Raw genomic sequence first — 14236 nt, 5'->3', positions numbered from 1 at the left:
TGGGGAGTGATATTCGGATCTTTGGTTGCTTGAGCATATGATTTGGATTGAGAATACGAATTTGAAGTGGTGTTTACATAAATGGGCTGTACATTATTTGTATTATTTTGTTGAGAATGTGAAATTGTTTGAGTTTTCTTGGGATTACGAGATGATTGAATTTCTTTATGTTTGGGACAGCCTCGATAGTTTGCTGGGTGGTTACCCTGACAAAGCGCACACTTGGCGGGTTGGTCGGTGGGTTTTTGGCAGGAATCTGATAGGTGATGTTCGCCACATCGAACGCATTTGGGTGTATGATTGCAGTAAGCTTTTGTGTGGCCGTATTCTTGGCATCGAAGGCATTGGACTATGTGGCGTTTAACTCGAGGTTCTTCTATTTTAATTTTAGTGTAGCATAGGAATTCGATTTTGAAGATATCTTTATTGTTTATGGCTGGTTCTAGATCTACGAAGAATAATGGGAGCGGGACCTTAGTGTTATATTGTAGAACGTTTGTTACGTTTCTAGCGATGTGACCGAGATCAAGTAACTCTTTTTTGATATCATCAAGAGGGATTGTGTGATGTAGGTTTCTGATAACAATTCTAAAGGCTCGATCTTGTTTTGATTGATAAGTATGATAGTCCGCTTTGCTGGATTTTAGAAATTTTATTACTTCTCTGTACGAGTTTGGTGATGTAGTTAGGAGTTTAACTCCATTGGTGGAGCTCTTACAAGTGAATGGTTCGCCTTTTGTTAATAATTTAATTTGAGAGCAAAATGATTTGAAGTCATTTACTAAATTAATAAAGATTGGTGGAGGAGGTTTACTCTCTGAGTGTTCTAGAATGTCTCTATTAGGGTCGTTATCTTTGTTTTCAGAATAGTCATTGTTTTGATCATTGTTTGGTGGACTGAATAGAGAAAAGCGATTTGGCGTTACGAATTGTTTAGTTAATTTCGGGGATTGATTAGGTGAGTACTGACGTTTATGATTATTTTGAGTTTTCCAATCGTCGTTGGAGTTGGTTTCTGATGAAAAAGCTGATGAATCATTTGACACGCTCTGTATGCGTGACTTTTGGATAATGAGTGGAGATACAGTTTTATTATTTGTATTATTAGGCATTTTATAGGTAACGGCACTGATTAGGACCGTAGTGAGGTATCGCGTGTTGGTCAATAAAGCGTATAATGCGATAAGGCGTTAGTCCCGATCGCGGCGAGTCTTATATTTAGATAAATTATACAATTATACATTACCCGACGGTACAAATACCGCGACGAGCGCTGGAAGCGATAACAATTCGATACAATACACACGCTATCGAGAGCTGATAAAAGCGGAGCGCGTGACAATTAACGTGTGGACTGTACGACGTCTAAACACGAACTGATAAACACGTTTTAATTAATTTTGATAATTCTGTTACATTGAGTTTTTTTTACTGTTCTTTTAAATTTTGTGTGTAAAATACAATGTATTTTAGGTAAGAAAGTTCTTAAAAAGATCTTTTATTGGGGTATTTATTGAATAATGTTTCATTTATCTTTGACCATTGGAACGTGTTCAATTGTTATAGTCGCTGTTGGGGCGGGAGGCTGCAAATACTATAACCCCGGCACCTATAATTTCTTTATAGGTAATGAGTGGACTGTATATTTGAATAGGAAAGGGAAGGGTCTTCTGACCAAAACGCAAGTACCCTGAATAGGGAGGATTTGTCTACACTCATCAGGGGAGTGAAATGGTCAGGTAACAATAGATGTTTAACTAAAACTAAGAATAATAATAAAACCAATAATTTGATAATAAAATACAATTTTACAGAACTATAATAAATAAACAATTAACTTCAATGATATTGGTAATTAAATATTTTTAAAAAAATGCCTCAATGGCACAAATAAATACTAAATATATATAGATCAATTATAAAAAAAAATATATCTCTTTTTTTTTTTTTTTTGGTTATACAACTGATTTAAAATTTTACTCATTGGCACAACGATAATAACATTTTTTGAATAACAACAGTATTAATTCAATAAATCTTCCACAAAGAAATCTAATAAACAGTAACCACAATAAAAATATATTTTGTATAACGATCTCGTATTAATTAAAATTAAATCGTGTTTCTAAACAGTCATATTGATTAAACAACGCGTAGTGCGAAATTCAAAATCAACACTGGATTAATTAAAATATCGTTAGTGAAGTACAAGTTTTATTAATGCTTTCAAACCTCAAACAATCTATTGTGTAATAAACCATTAAGATAAATTATAAAATTTTGTAAGGAATATTGAACATCATTTATCCAATATTGTAGAATCCCTGAAATCAATTTAATATTTTAGCTTCGATGCGAATCTGAAAAGGTATTAATTTTGCTATGATGTGTTTTTTTTTTTTTATGTCTGTTGCCACTTTTTCTCAGCAGTCACTGGACCAATTTCTTTCAAAAATACGTCAAAAGATCACAAATCGTATCTAGATGAAGCTATTACCCTTAAAAATTGAAAAAAATTCCCTCGTTCCCCGAAAATGGGGGAAATATCCAAAAAAATTACAAATTTAAAAATCGGTAAATTTTGTCATTTTTTTCACTTTTTTTCTTAAAACTTCCATAACTTTTTCAAAAATCAACAAATCAACATCATTTTTTTTATACTAAAACCTTAGATATTTCCCTTTCATTGGATATAATTTTTTTGAAAATCTATCACTTAACCTGCTCATTGGCTCAACTATGCCACGACCCCACTGTGCCGCTGGGGTTTTGTTATAAACGTTTATGTTTATATCATTTATTTGACCATTACTCTTATATGTTCAGTCATCGTTTACTACCTTTCTGAAACCCATTTTTATTTATATTATTTTATTATATTTCCCAACCCAACCCTTATATATTTAACCACATAGTATTTGAATGAACGCAGTGCCCCGTGGAATTCATGCGGGTTCGTTAACGTAAGTGGTTTTATTTTATCTTAAGTCTGGTTATGTCGAAGATAAGAAATAAGATGAGTGGACAATATGAGTGAATTTAGAATGAATTTTAAAACATATAATTATAACAAATAAATGTATTATACAATAAATATATAATCTTATATGCACCAATGTGAATAGGGACACTTAATACTAATGCCACAAAGGTGTTGATATAAACAAATAATAAATTATAAAAGTGAGTAAGTCTTAGAAAGAAGATGAACAAGCATTATACTTATCGGCTAATTGAAACGGCTGATGATAATGTTGAATATTGAAAGAATCAATTGAAGTCGAATGCAAGTAGCTGACCAACATGTACAATATGCTGTGAATGGTATTGTGATGTATCTCAGAAAATATATAGACCCAACGGCGATATACTGAGCGTACAAGACTGCGACAATCGCAAAGGTGATATTTTACTATTACAACAAAACGAATACAAAAAACTACTGGCTCGCAATAGAGCTCTAATGTTTTTACGTGAATACAAACATACGTGTACACGGGTATCGTGAATACGAGAGTATAACAAAATAAAACACGTATGATTAATATACGTGAATTAGTAGAAGCTAAAATACGTGAACACGTATCAGAGTCATAATCACGTGAATACGTGAATTCGTTAATCACGTGAATAATTTTAATTGATATCAACTGAAAATGTATATTGTTAAGGACTACTTGTTCATTTATTTTTCTGGTATAACAGATTTGTAAGTTTTTAAGTTAAATTTAAAGTTAAACACGAACATTAGCTAACAAAATGAATATACACGATTACACAGGTTGTACAATATGTGAAAAAGGTATCATAAGGTGACGTATACACGACGGTTGGATTAATATAATGAGGAATCATTGACAACAAACATTTATTTATGAAAGATAAAATAACAGGTATTTTTGTAAAACCGATCTATTGTCATCTTATACCACAGTTTTTATTATAAAAGATTAAATATTATGTGTAGAATTTGAACCCATAATTTAAGTTGGTTTAACAGTCAATCGTTAGGTTTGCATGTAATCACATTAAGTGAACAAGTTTTACTAAAAAATGGGTAAAAGAAAAAGTTGGGTGTGGGACTATGCTAAGCGAGAAGGAGATCGCGCCTTTTGTGATTTATGTGATGACAATCAAAACTAATACTCCTGTGTCGGTGGAACTACTGGTTCTATAATGAGACATTTGCAAAATATACATCAAGTTAAACCACCAAAAGAATCCACAGAAAAGAGGTAATAATAAATTATGTTTTTTATTCTATTACATAATTAAACGTGTATGATATTTATTAGTTATATTAAAATATTTAAAATAAAATTTACAACTTCATTACAATGTCGTATGGGTACTTCAGTGATCTAACAATTATTTGATTTTAATAACCCAAATAAAAAAATATAATTTATTTACGTAATTATAATTTATAGCACGTAGATGCTATAAAAATAAAGTCGTTAATTTTATTTTAAAAATTTTACAAACAAATAACATACATTTTAATTGTATAGCGTTAAAATTGTACAGTTTGTACTTTGTAGGTCTAGTTTGGAATCTAAACATACATCAAATGTTTCCGAAGAAATTATAAGGTCAGGCAGTTCTGGAAGTTCTATCAATCAAGATGATGATACAATTCTTGTTAATAACAATATTAAATCTTCCTCAAGTTCAAAATCTAGAAAACGTTGTCGTATTTCTAATAAATGTGGGTCTGATAGTGATCGTGAATGTAATTATGAAAAAACGGAAAAAATTCACCAAGCACTAGCTTCATTAATTGCAATGAATCAGTTGCCTTTATCATTTTGCTCGAGTCCTGGGTTTTTTAAGTTCATGGCTGTTGTGGAGCCCAATTATAAAATATGTAGTGATCAAGCAATGAAAAAAAGACTACATGCATTGAAATCAAATGTTGAGGACAAAATAAAAAATGAATTGCAAAATGTGAAAAGAGTAGTTTGCACCACTGATGGTTGGTCTTCAATGGCTCAAAACTCATATATCTCTTTAACAGCTCACATAATTGATAACCAGTGGCTATCAAAGTCATTTACTTTAGCCACAAAAGAGATGACCGAACGTTATACAGCAGTAAATCTTGCGGAAAAATTAATATGTATATTTGACGATTGGGAAATTAATGGTAAAGTAACTACTGTAATTACAGATAACGCAAAAAACATAGTAAATGCTGTACAGTTATTACCTATTACAATAGACAATGAAAACATGGATGTGACATGTGCAGCTCATAATTTGCAATTAGCTATTAATATTGTATTAAAACAAGAAATATTTTCGGAAAAACAGTGTACTAATTTAGTTGGACATTTTAAACACTCGAATGTAGCCAAACAGTCATTACTAAACAAACAAGAACAGCTAGGACTTCCGCACCAATCATTAGTGCAATGTTGTAAGACACGATGGAACTCAATATATTTAATGTTAGACCGTCTTTCAAAAAACAGGAGTCCAATTTCAAATGTTTTGGCAGACAGAGCAATCACATCTTTATTCATTGCACAAAAATTAGAAATAACTGAATCTCAATGGTTAAGAATAGAAAATCTTGTAAATCTCCTCAAACCATTATATGTTATTACAAATTTATTTTGCTCCGAGAACTATTCTCCAGTGTCAATGGTAAGACCATTACTATCAAAATTATTGGATCACCATTTAAAGCATTATGAAACTGATGATCAATATATCACTGAATTTAAATCTACAATAATATTTGAAATTAAAGAACGATTCAAACTTGACTGTAGTGAAACGAATTCTGTCTCTGTCCGACAAATTGCATCTTTTCTAGATCCTCGTTATAAAGAATTAGAGTTTGAACCAATTGCTACGAGAGAAAAAATTCGTAAGGCTGTAAAGAGTTTGCTAGAAAAATTTAACAGTAGCATGCAAAACATTGAATTCAATATGGAACAAAATCCACTAGCTCAAAGCAGCGATCTTCAATTTTTATATGGAAATACAATAATTAAAAACGATAATTTAACGACTCAGTTTCAAATTTATACAGCGGAACCTCAATTACGTTTTGATTTAAATCCATATGAGTGGTGGAAATCAAGGGAAATCAAATACCCAAATCTTGCAGCATTAGCCAAGGAATATCTCGCTATTCCTGCCACATCAGTAAGCTCTGAGAGATGCTTTTCTACTGCTGGAAATATAGTAACTTCAAAAAGGACTTGTTTGTTGGCAAAAAATGTAAATATGCTGACATTTTTGTACCAAAATAGAAAATTATTAGTTTAATAATATTTTATGTTATTAAAGTTATTTAGGTGTTGAATTATTTTGTTTATTAATTTTTGTTTATTTATTATAATTTGTTATAATATTATTGTTTATTTATACAAAATTATTTTATGTCACTCTATAGGTTAGGTTTTTCTGAATAAAACATTAATTATTATTATTGATTATTGAACATAATTAGTTTTTTAATTAACTTAAGTAAAATGATATAAATAATTATTTTCTTCCTAGGAAAAAAATAGACAACTAAGTTAAGGCTTAACACAAATTTACGGTTATACGTGAATATAATAATTCACAGATACACGTGAATATAATAATTCACGGATACACGTGATTAATATCATAAATTCACGGAAAATTTTAAGCAACGGGTCTTATAAATCGAACCTTTATTTCACGTGAATACGTGAAAGCGTGTACACGTGAAATAAGGAGCTCTAGCTCGCGAGTGCCATAGAGCTTATAGCTAAAAATACTAGTAATTTTTTTAAATGTGTATTATTATATTTTTAATATATTAAGGACTTATTTAAAATTAAAATATATTATTAATTTTAATTAATATTAACCACAGTGATCAATTCTCATTATATATTAAAGACTCCTTATATCATTGTTTTGTACGAGGCAGCTAGACCTTAGGACGGCTAGTTGTGCACCGCGCTAGAATGCCATTTTACCTTAAGCCTGTTTAAATCGCTATTATTGAAGCGGGAATGGGTCACCTGGGGGATGACGGCTAACTGTACATCGAATAAGTAACGAGAGAAGACAATAATTAAATAACAAATAATCACATATATTAGAAATTCATCAGAGAGTATCTTAAATTTAAGGGGTAACGGGAGGTCCTTAAATACTAATGGCCGGCGAGCAGCAGAAAACAAAATAGGTAATCTTAATTAAAACAAACAATAAATAATATTAAACTCATCTGAATAGATGAAGTTGTTGATAGTGATGAGTGAACTGTCAGAGTGCAGATCCAGGCACGTAATGGCAGATGAGAACAGACTACGGCAATGAAGATATTTAGTGATGGTCAGGGCCCAATCACTAGTGGCGTGCAAGATCATGAAAACTGAGCACAAGGGTGCAATAAACAAATAAAAGAATAACGGCGTACAACGGCTGAACAATTTACTATTCAAGCGAAGGCACTTGCAACAGAAAAAAAGTGACACAAAAAACAAATTTATTGACTGACTTACGACAATGAAATGTACACGGATAAAAACCGACACTGAGGTCATCGATTTGCCGTGATGAAGGGGGTGAGTAAAACAAGACGCTGGAGATCAGCTGTCACACGATATAATATAATCAACGATGTTTGTAACATCTGGTCTACTAGATCTTTGCTAAAGACGTTCTGTGACTAACAATCATTTCATTTTAATTTAAAAAGAGAAATTTTTTATAATTTAATGCTAAAATAGATTGCAATAATTGTTCGCGGCGCACGTGAACTCGATTGTAGCACGCGGTTACTCGATTGACGTTCACTCGCTTCCCTTTTATCTTTCGGTCATTGGACAGGATCGGCCGATCACAGTGGCAATAGTTTAAATAACCTTAACAACAACCACACAACGTGCACATCAAATCTATCACATCTATCATCACCATCACCCCTACAGCCCCACTGTCATCATAGTGGTCACGCTATAGCACCACAACTCACCACCGCCACACCCCTTATCCACAATGAGGACAACAAGGTTATTCAAAATAATTGTCATACGATCGTAGACGTAATAGATAACGACTACAGCGCGAGTCGGGCCAACATATCGTTGGTCACCGTGGGAAAGGGGAATACGGCAGGAACGGCCTACCCGCTTATGGCAATTAATACTGCTGGCGAACAAACCGTTTCAACGCTCCCCGTTCGAACCGTTAACCACCTGAGTACTGCCGCACAAACACGTCCGCGTAAAATTACTACTGCCGTTGTGGAGCTGGAATTTGACGACGGCTTTGTGACGGCCTTACTTGACTCTCAAGCGCAAAAATCGTATACCACTCGAGCAACAGCTCACTAATTTGGAATTGTGCACAACGGACAATCACCCCCAGTTAGGTTAGCTGACGGTCACACAACAGACACGGCCGGCACAGCTACCTTTATAAGAAAAATTGCGGATCTACAAGTAAAGTTCACGGCTGTTATCTTAGAGAATCTGTACTGTGACGTACTCCTGGGACTACGCTGCAGGTACAATTCACTTAGGCGCAACGGGACGCACTACAATTTGTTGGAAAGCGAGTACTCGACACACGCTACCCGATTGGGTAAATCTATCAACACTAGTAATGGCAGGCGACCCACACACGCGCGAACTATCATCACAGATAGTGAAAAACTGCGGTACGGCTTTAATGACACGGTGGGACGCACAACGCTCATTGAAAACACATCACTCACTTTACTAGGCCAGCCCGAGAACAGAGGCTGACACCACCACCCTTAGCATCAAACATGGAGAAGACATCGTTTTTAACAACAAAGTAACGCCAACAACAATAGCAGCAGCAATAGCACAATGGTGGTGATAATAATAATAAGAGCAGCAACAGCACAGTAGCGGCAACAACAACAATATTAGAAGCAATAACACAGTAGCGGTAGCAACATCCAAATTAGCAATACGGTATATTCTTTTAGCTAAAAATATTCAAAAATATATATATAAACCATTTATTAGTACGTTCTACATTTCTTAAAGATTTCGAACCCCCGTTTAATTGCATATACTCAAAAAAATACGCAAAAGAATAAAATTCTCACCTCTACTCATAAGGGTGTCAATATTATTTGTTTAATAGTGTTCGCACCACCCGCGAATCTATAATAGCGTACCCTTAATCGGTTGTCCGTCAACTCCCCTTACCTTCCTCTCACGATCGTTGGAAGGCATCGGCCAGTTATCATGTGAGACATGTGAGTAATATAATATATTTTGTATTATAATAAGTATTAGGTTAAGTGTTTCGCTTGTATGAGTTAGTAAAATTTTGTTCACGTTTTTAATGTAAAAGTTTTTTCAAGTTCGTGTTTATTTAGCTGGCCACACCTTGGCATAGTTCATATTGCATTGTATTATATAAGTGTTATGTTTTGATGAATAATTTTAATTATTTAAGTCACACAGATGACGTTTGAATTTTTGGCATTTTATACATTACTTATTATTGTTGCTGCATAAAGAATAAATAATTTTATCTGATCTAACGACCATAGTCTTCCTTCGAATTAAATTTAAATATACTAAAAATCCTTTCCTTATTAATCTCTGAGTAAGCGCGATATTGTTTCTCGCCCCTGATATTAACGAATAGCAACATACATATTTAACTAGCTTATAATCAAACATGATCTAATTAAGAAATTAACTGGTAAATGACAACTTTAGATTTCTTATTTCGGAAGTAATAACTTTTTTAAAATATAGAGTGCAGGTGAAGTTCGGTTTATGTTATTCTTATCATTACGAATTACTTTTGTAGTAATAAAAAATATGGAATTGTAGAGTTCTAGGATTTAGATCAATAAAGACAAGTTGATACAAATAAAATGAAAAAAATTCTTCTTATAGAGGTATTAGACGCTGAGGTATTCTTGTAGTGGCTGGAGTTTTGACCTCCTATCTGACACCCAATCAAAGCGTTAAAATAACTGGTATGTGCTTTAGTAGGAATATTAAGGTATTCTTAAAATGGTGGTGGACTCCTTTCTGACACCCAGTCAAAGTATATGACCAAGCATTAACTAGTTATTAATAATTAAATTAAATTATTTTTAAATCAATCTATTGCTTTGCCGTTATTTACTCAAATTATTAATTCTAAATAATTGGGTTAATGTGAATTTACTTACTTAGTGTTTTAATTACAAAATGTTTAGTAACGTTCAATAATGACCCATGTCCTTTTCAATTCAAAGACCTCCGAATTATCGGAAAGATAAATAAAAGAGTTTTATACGCAAAAATGGAAGTAAGCGTGTCACTTTTCATTTAATTAGCTAGTTAAATATGTTTGTTGTCTTTTAAAATAATAAATTTAACACCTTTATAAGAAATAAGGGATGAATTAAAAAATACCAAAAAAAAAATTTCTTATTTTTATTTTATTTTATTTTATTAATTTTTAATAATGTCTCCATAAAATTTACAACACTAAATTATTTAATATCAATTTTATAGTAACTTAAATTACAATAATAAGTGTTTATTCATATAAATAAATAATATTTTTACATTATAAAACTTACCCTAATAATATTGTTTTTAAAACTGTTATTTAATAACTGTATAATCAGGATATAAATAAGGAAATAATAGTTCATATTACTTTTAAAATTATTCAATAATTCCTTCTAAAAATTAAACTCTATCTATAGATATGAATCGAAACATTTATTATAATAGTGATTTTAATCACTATAAGGTGTCATTTATACTTGTATCAACTATGCCAAATTTTTTTTTCTCGACATTTCTTTAATTTACTAATTCAAAAATTAATTTAATTTAATACTTTTTGTATATTCTGTACATGACATACATTATTGGGTACTAATGAAGTTTAAGCTTCGATGCGAAGCTGAGAAGGTATTGGTTTTACTATGATGTGTTTTTTTTTGTGTCTGTTACCACTTTTTCTCAGCTCTCATCGAACGGATTTCTTTCAACGATACGTCAAAAGATCACAAATCGTATCTAGTCGAAGACATTATCCTCAAAAATTGAAAAAATTTACCTCGTTCCCCGTAAATGGGTGAAACCTCCAAAAAAATTACAAATTTAAAAATCGTTCATTTTCGAAATTTTTTCAATTTTTTTTACTAAAAACTGCCGTAACTTTTTCAAAAATGAACATATCAATATAATTTTTTTTGTAGATGCTTGATGTCTTTACCTATCATTTGGTATATAATTTTTGTAAATCTAACACTTAACCAGCCCACAGGGGGGGATTTAAAATGACAACTTTTTTACAAAAAATTAACTTTTTCAACCTAACTTTTGAAAGTGTTCCGGAAGGTCTGACACTTTTATATATATCATAAATTAAAGCTAATGTAGTATACTTTCATTAAAAAAAAAAATTCAACCTCTGGACTTGTCTTCGTGGTGAAAATGTTATTTTTGTGTGAAAATTCTCGATATTATTTTTTACATTTTTAACTTTATTATGCTATAACTTTTTGAAAAATATATATGGATCAATACAATTTTTTTATAAGAAATAATATTTTTTAATAAACCCTTTTTCATTCGACATACTTTATCTTAATCGAGATATTAATAAGAAACCAGCAGATCAAATAGCTTTTGGAATAATACGCCAATTTTTTAAAATGAAACACTATCTAAAGATTTGCATCAAAGCTTTTTTTTTTTATAGTGATTTTAATCACTGTCAGATATCATCTATACTGGACCCAACTATGCCACGTCACCACTGTGCCACGACCCCCCTGTGCTGTGTTTTTTTTAAATTTATAATGTTATACATTTTTGAAAAATGTATGGATCATTATAATTTATTTTAATTGAGTACTGTTTGTATTCTTCTTTTATGCGACATACTATTTTTTTTAACCGGACCAATTCCCCTTATACAGGGGGTGTTCAAAACTTAAAAATGCATATAGAAAATAAACTTTTAGAATAAAAATATATTTAAGTAATTTTGTTCATATAATTTTTTTATATCCAATTCGTTTATATCCAATCCAAAAACTCGACCCCCCTGTGCTGGGTTTTTATACATTATACTACTACAAGACCCGTTGCGCTGCGCTACAGTGTCGGCGTGATCGGGCTCTACGGGGCTACGAAACGTCGGCACGGGCGCAGTTTCCCTAGCTCGGGGAATCGGGCGCGTCCTCAGGTTGCGGATAGAGGAACGGCCTGCAGATATGCAGGTTAGCCGCGAAATAAGCAGTCCATTAACTTGGACTGACGAATAAGCGGTCGCGGACAGCGAGCCGCCCAAACGCTTGTTAGTCCTGTAGATATACAGGGTAGCCGTGAAATAAGCCTTTATGGACGAATAAGCGGTAGCGTTTGGGTGAGAATGGAGAACCATGGACCACGTAACCAGTGAATTGGCCACTCACTGGCCGAAGAGACCGGCTACGAGGGCAGCCCCCTCAAAAATTATTTTTTTTATGAATAATGGACAAAAATGGATTGAAGGTTACTGCATCAGGGGATTCGGATGCCCCAGTGCCGGCGGTTGGTGGGGGGTGTACCCACCAGGTGTCGCTCAGATCAACTGAATACACGGTAAATGCAGGAGTGTTGAGGCAGGCTCCTGCAGCCAACCACGGGGTTGGTACTGCGACTGCAGGGAGTGGTGGCGACCAAGCCACTCCCACCGGTGAAACAGCCGGGAGGTCATTGGCGTCGGAAAACTTGGAATTACTGGATAACGGATGTACTTTTGCTAAAGTGGACGCACAGCTGGATGGCCCAGCCAAGCCATCCATTGTGGAGAGGCTGCGGGGTTCGTCGAGGGGTGGATCACCTAAGGCGGTACAGGCTGAAAAAGCAGCGGGGTCAGCGGACGGCGCGGTGGTCAGTCTCGGGGAGGATGAGGATCTCCGCGTTAAGCGGAAGGAGGTGTCCCCCTCGGTGGACGAGCCGCTTACGATTGTCCTGGAGGACACTCCTCCGGATGCCCCTATCCCGGTGACGGATACACCCGGTAGGGCTCCGGAGATGAAGAGGCGGAAGTGTGCGGACATCACGCCTTCCGACCTCTTTCATGATGACGGGACACCCCGTAAAAGGTTGGACCAAGCCAGATCCAAGGCCGTTCTTACGGCCGGACTGGCCCTGGTGGTCCACCAGGCCGACCTTCTAGAGAGGGTGATGACGGTCGTTCCCCCGCATGCCAATCTGGCTGCGGCTGCGGGGGCTCTCATCAGGAGCGTTCGTGCCATGCACGACCTGGAGCTGACCCGCACTCCGGACGAGGACATCCCGAACGTCGATTTTTCGACGCAGACGGAGCCTCAGAAGGTTGCGGGCGGCGAAGGGTCGGGCGTGGACGAACGTGGTGCGGCGACCAGCCATGACGCGTCGTCCCAGACGGTATGTTGGTGGGACACTTATGGCCCACCAATCATTGCCGTCGGGAACACGGCCTCCCCGCTCAACGAGGCCGAGGGGTCTGCGGCTGTTCGCCTGCCCGTCGCCCCCGCCAAGAAGCGGAGGAAGAAGAGGAGCAGGAAGAAGAAGGAGGAAGCGGACGCCGGACGCTCGCTGGTGGACGCCGTGGTGCCCTTGCCACCCAGCGTCACGGTCCTTCCCCTTCCACCATCTCCTCTACCAGGAAATGCTCCAGCCCCCGCAACGGCCACCTCATGGACGGAGGTGGTGAAGCGTAAAGGGGCCAGAAAGGTGGAGCGGGCAGCTCCCAAGGTGGAGGTCCCCAGTGGTCCCAGGCCGATTCCGCCGCCACCGTCGAGAGGCCCGACTGCCGCCCAGCTTCGGGCCAAAGTCCCGAAGACGGAGGCGGTTGTGATTGGTCCGCTGAAAGAGGGTCAACGGTACGCCGCGGTCATAAAGACTGCGATGGCTGCCGTTGACCTCAAGGCCCTCGGGGTCCAACTGGCGGGCACCAGGCGGACCCGTACGGGGGCCGTACTCTTGGAGGTTCGGGGCTCGGGCGCCCAGGCTGACTGCCTAGCTGAAAGCCTGAAGTGCGCCCTGAAGGAGCATGACGTGCGCGTCCATCGTCCGGTGACGACGGTGCCCGTCATGCTCCTTGACGTGGAGGAATGGACGGAGGGGGNCCATCGTCCTGTGACGACGGTGCCCGTCATGCTCCTTGACGTGGAGGAATGGACGGAGGGGGCGACGTGCAGAGCGCACTGCTAGACGCCCTCCGCCGTCCGGAGGACAAATCGCCGCCGGAAATCGGACCCGTTGTG

The 14236-nt window shown here is 36.2% G+C and overlaps 1 protein-coding gene across 1 annotated transcript; it reads left to right on the top strand.

Moving 5' to 3' along the window:
- Positions 1-3631: 3631 nt before the first annotated feature.
- LOC126894525 (E3 SUMO-protein ligase ZBED1-like) lies at positions 3632-6279 on the top strand. Its single transcript, XM_050665599.1, has 2 exons — positions 3632-4235; positions 4542-6279. Exons 1-2 carry the CDS (start codon positions 4177-4179, stop codon positions 6277-6279), a joined length of 1797 nt encoding a protein of 598 aa, XP_050521556.1. The 5' UTR covers positions 3632-4176.
- The last annotated feature ends 7957 nt before the right edge of the window (positions 6280-14236 follow it).

The sequence above is a fragment of the Daktulosphaira vitifoliae genome, unplaced genomic scaffold (genome assembly GCF_025091365.1).
Source record: "Daktulosphaira vitifoliae isolate Bord-2020 unplaced genomic scaffold, ASM2509136v1 Scaffold_1, whole genome shotgun sequence".
NCBI classification, from domain to species: Eukaryota; Metazoa; Arthropoda; class Insecta; order Hemiptera; family Phylloxeridae; genus Daktulosphaira; species Daktulosphaira vitifoliae.
Note: the sequence above shows the minus strand (reverse complement) of the source record. Positions and strands in the feature narration are given on the sequence as shown.

Coding starts and splice junctions, on each gene's coding strand:
- LOC126894525 (XM_050665599.1), top strand. CDS start 4,177: ATGAGACATTTGCAAAATATACATCAAGTTAAACCACCAAAAGAATCC. Junction 4,236..4,541: donor AAAGAATCCACAGAAAAGAG/GTAATAATAAAT, acceptor TGTACTTTGTAG/GTCTAGTTTGGAATCTAAAC.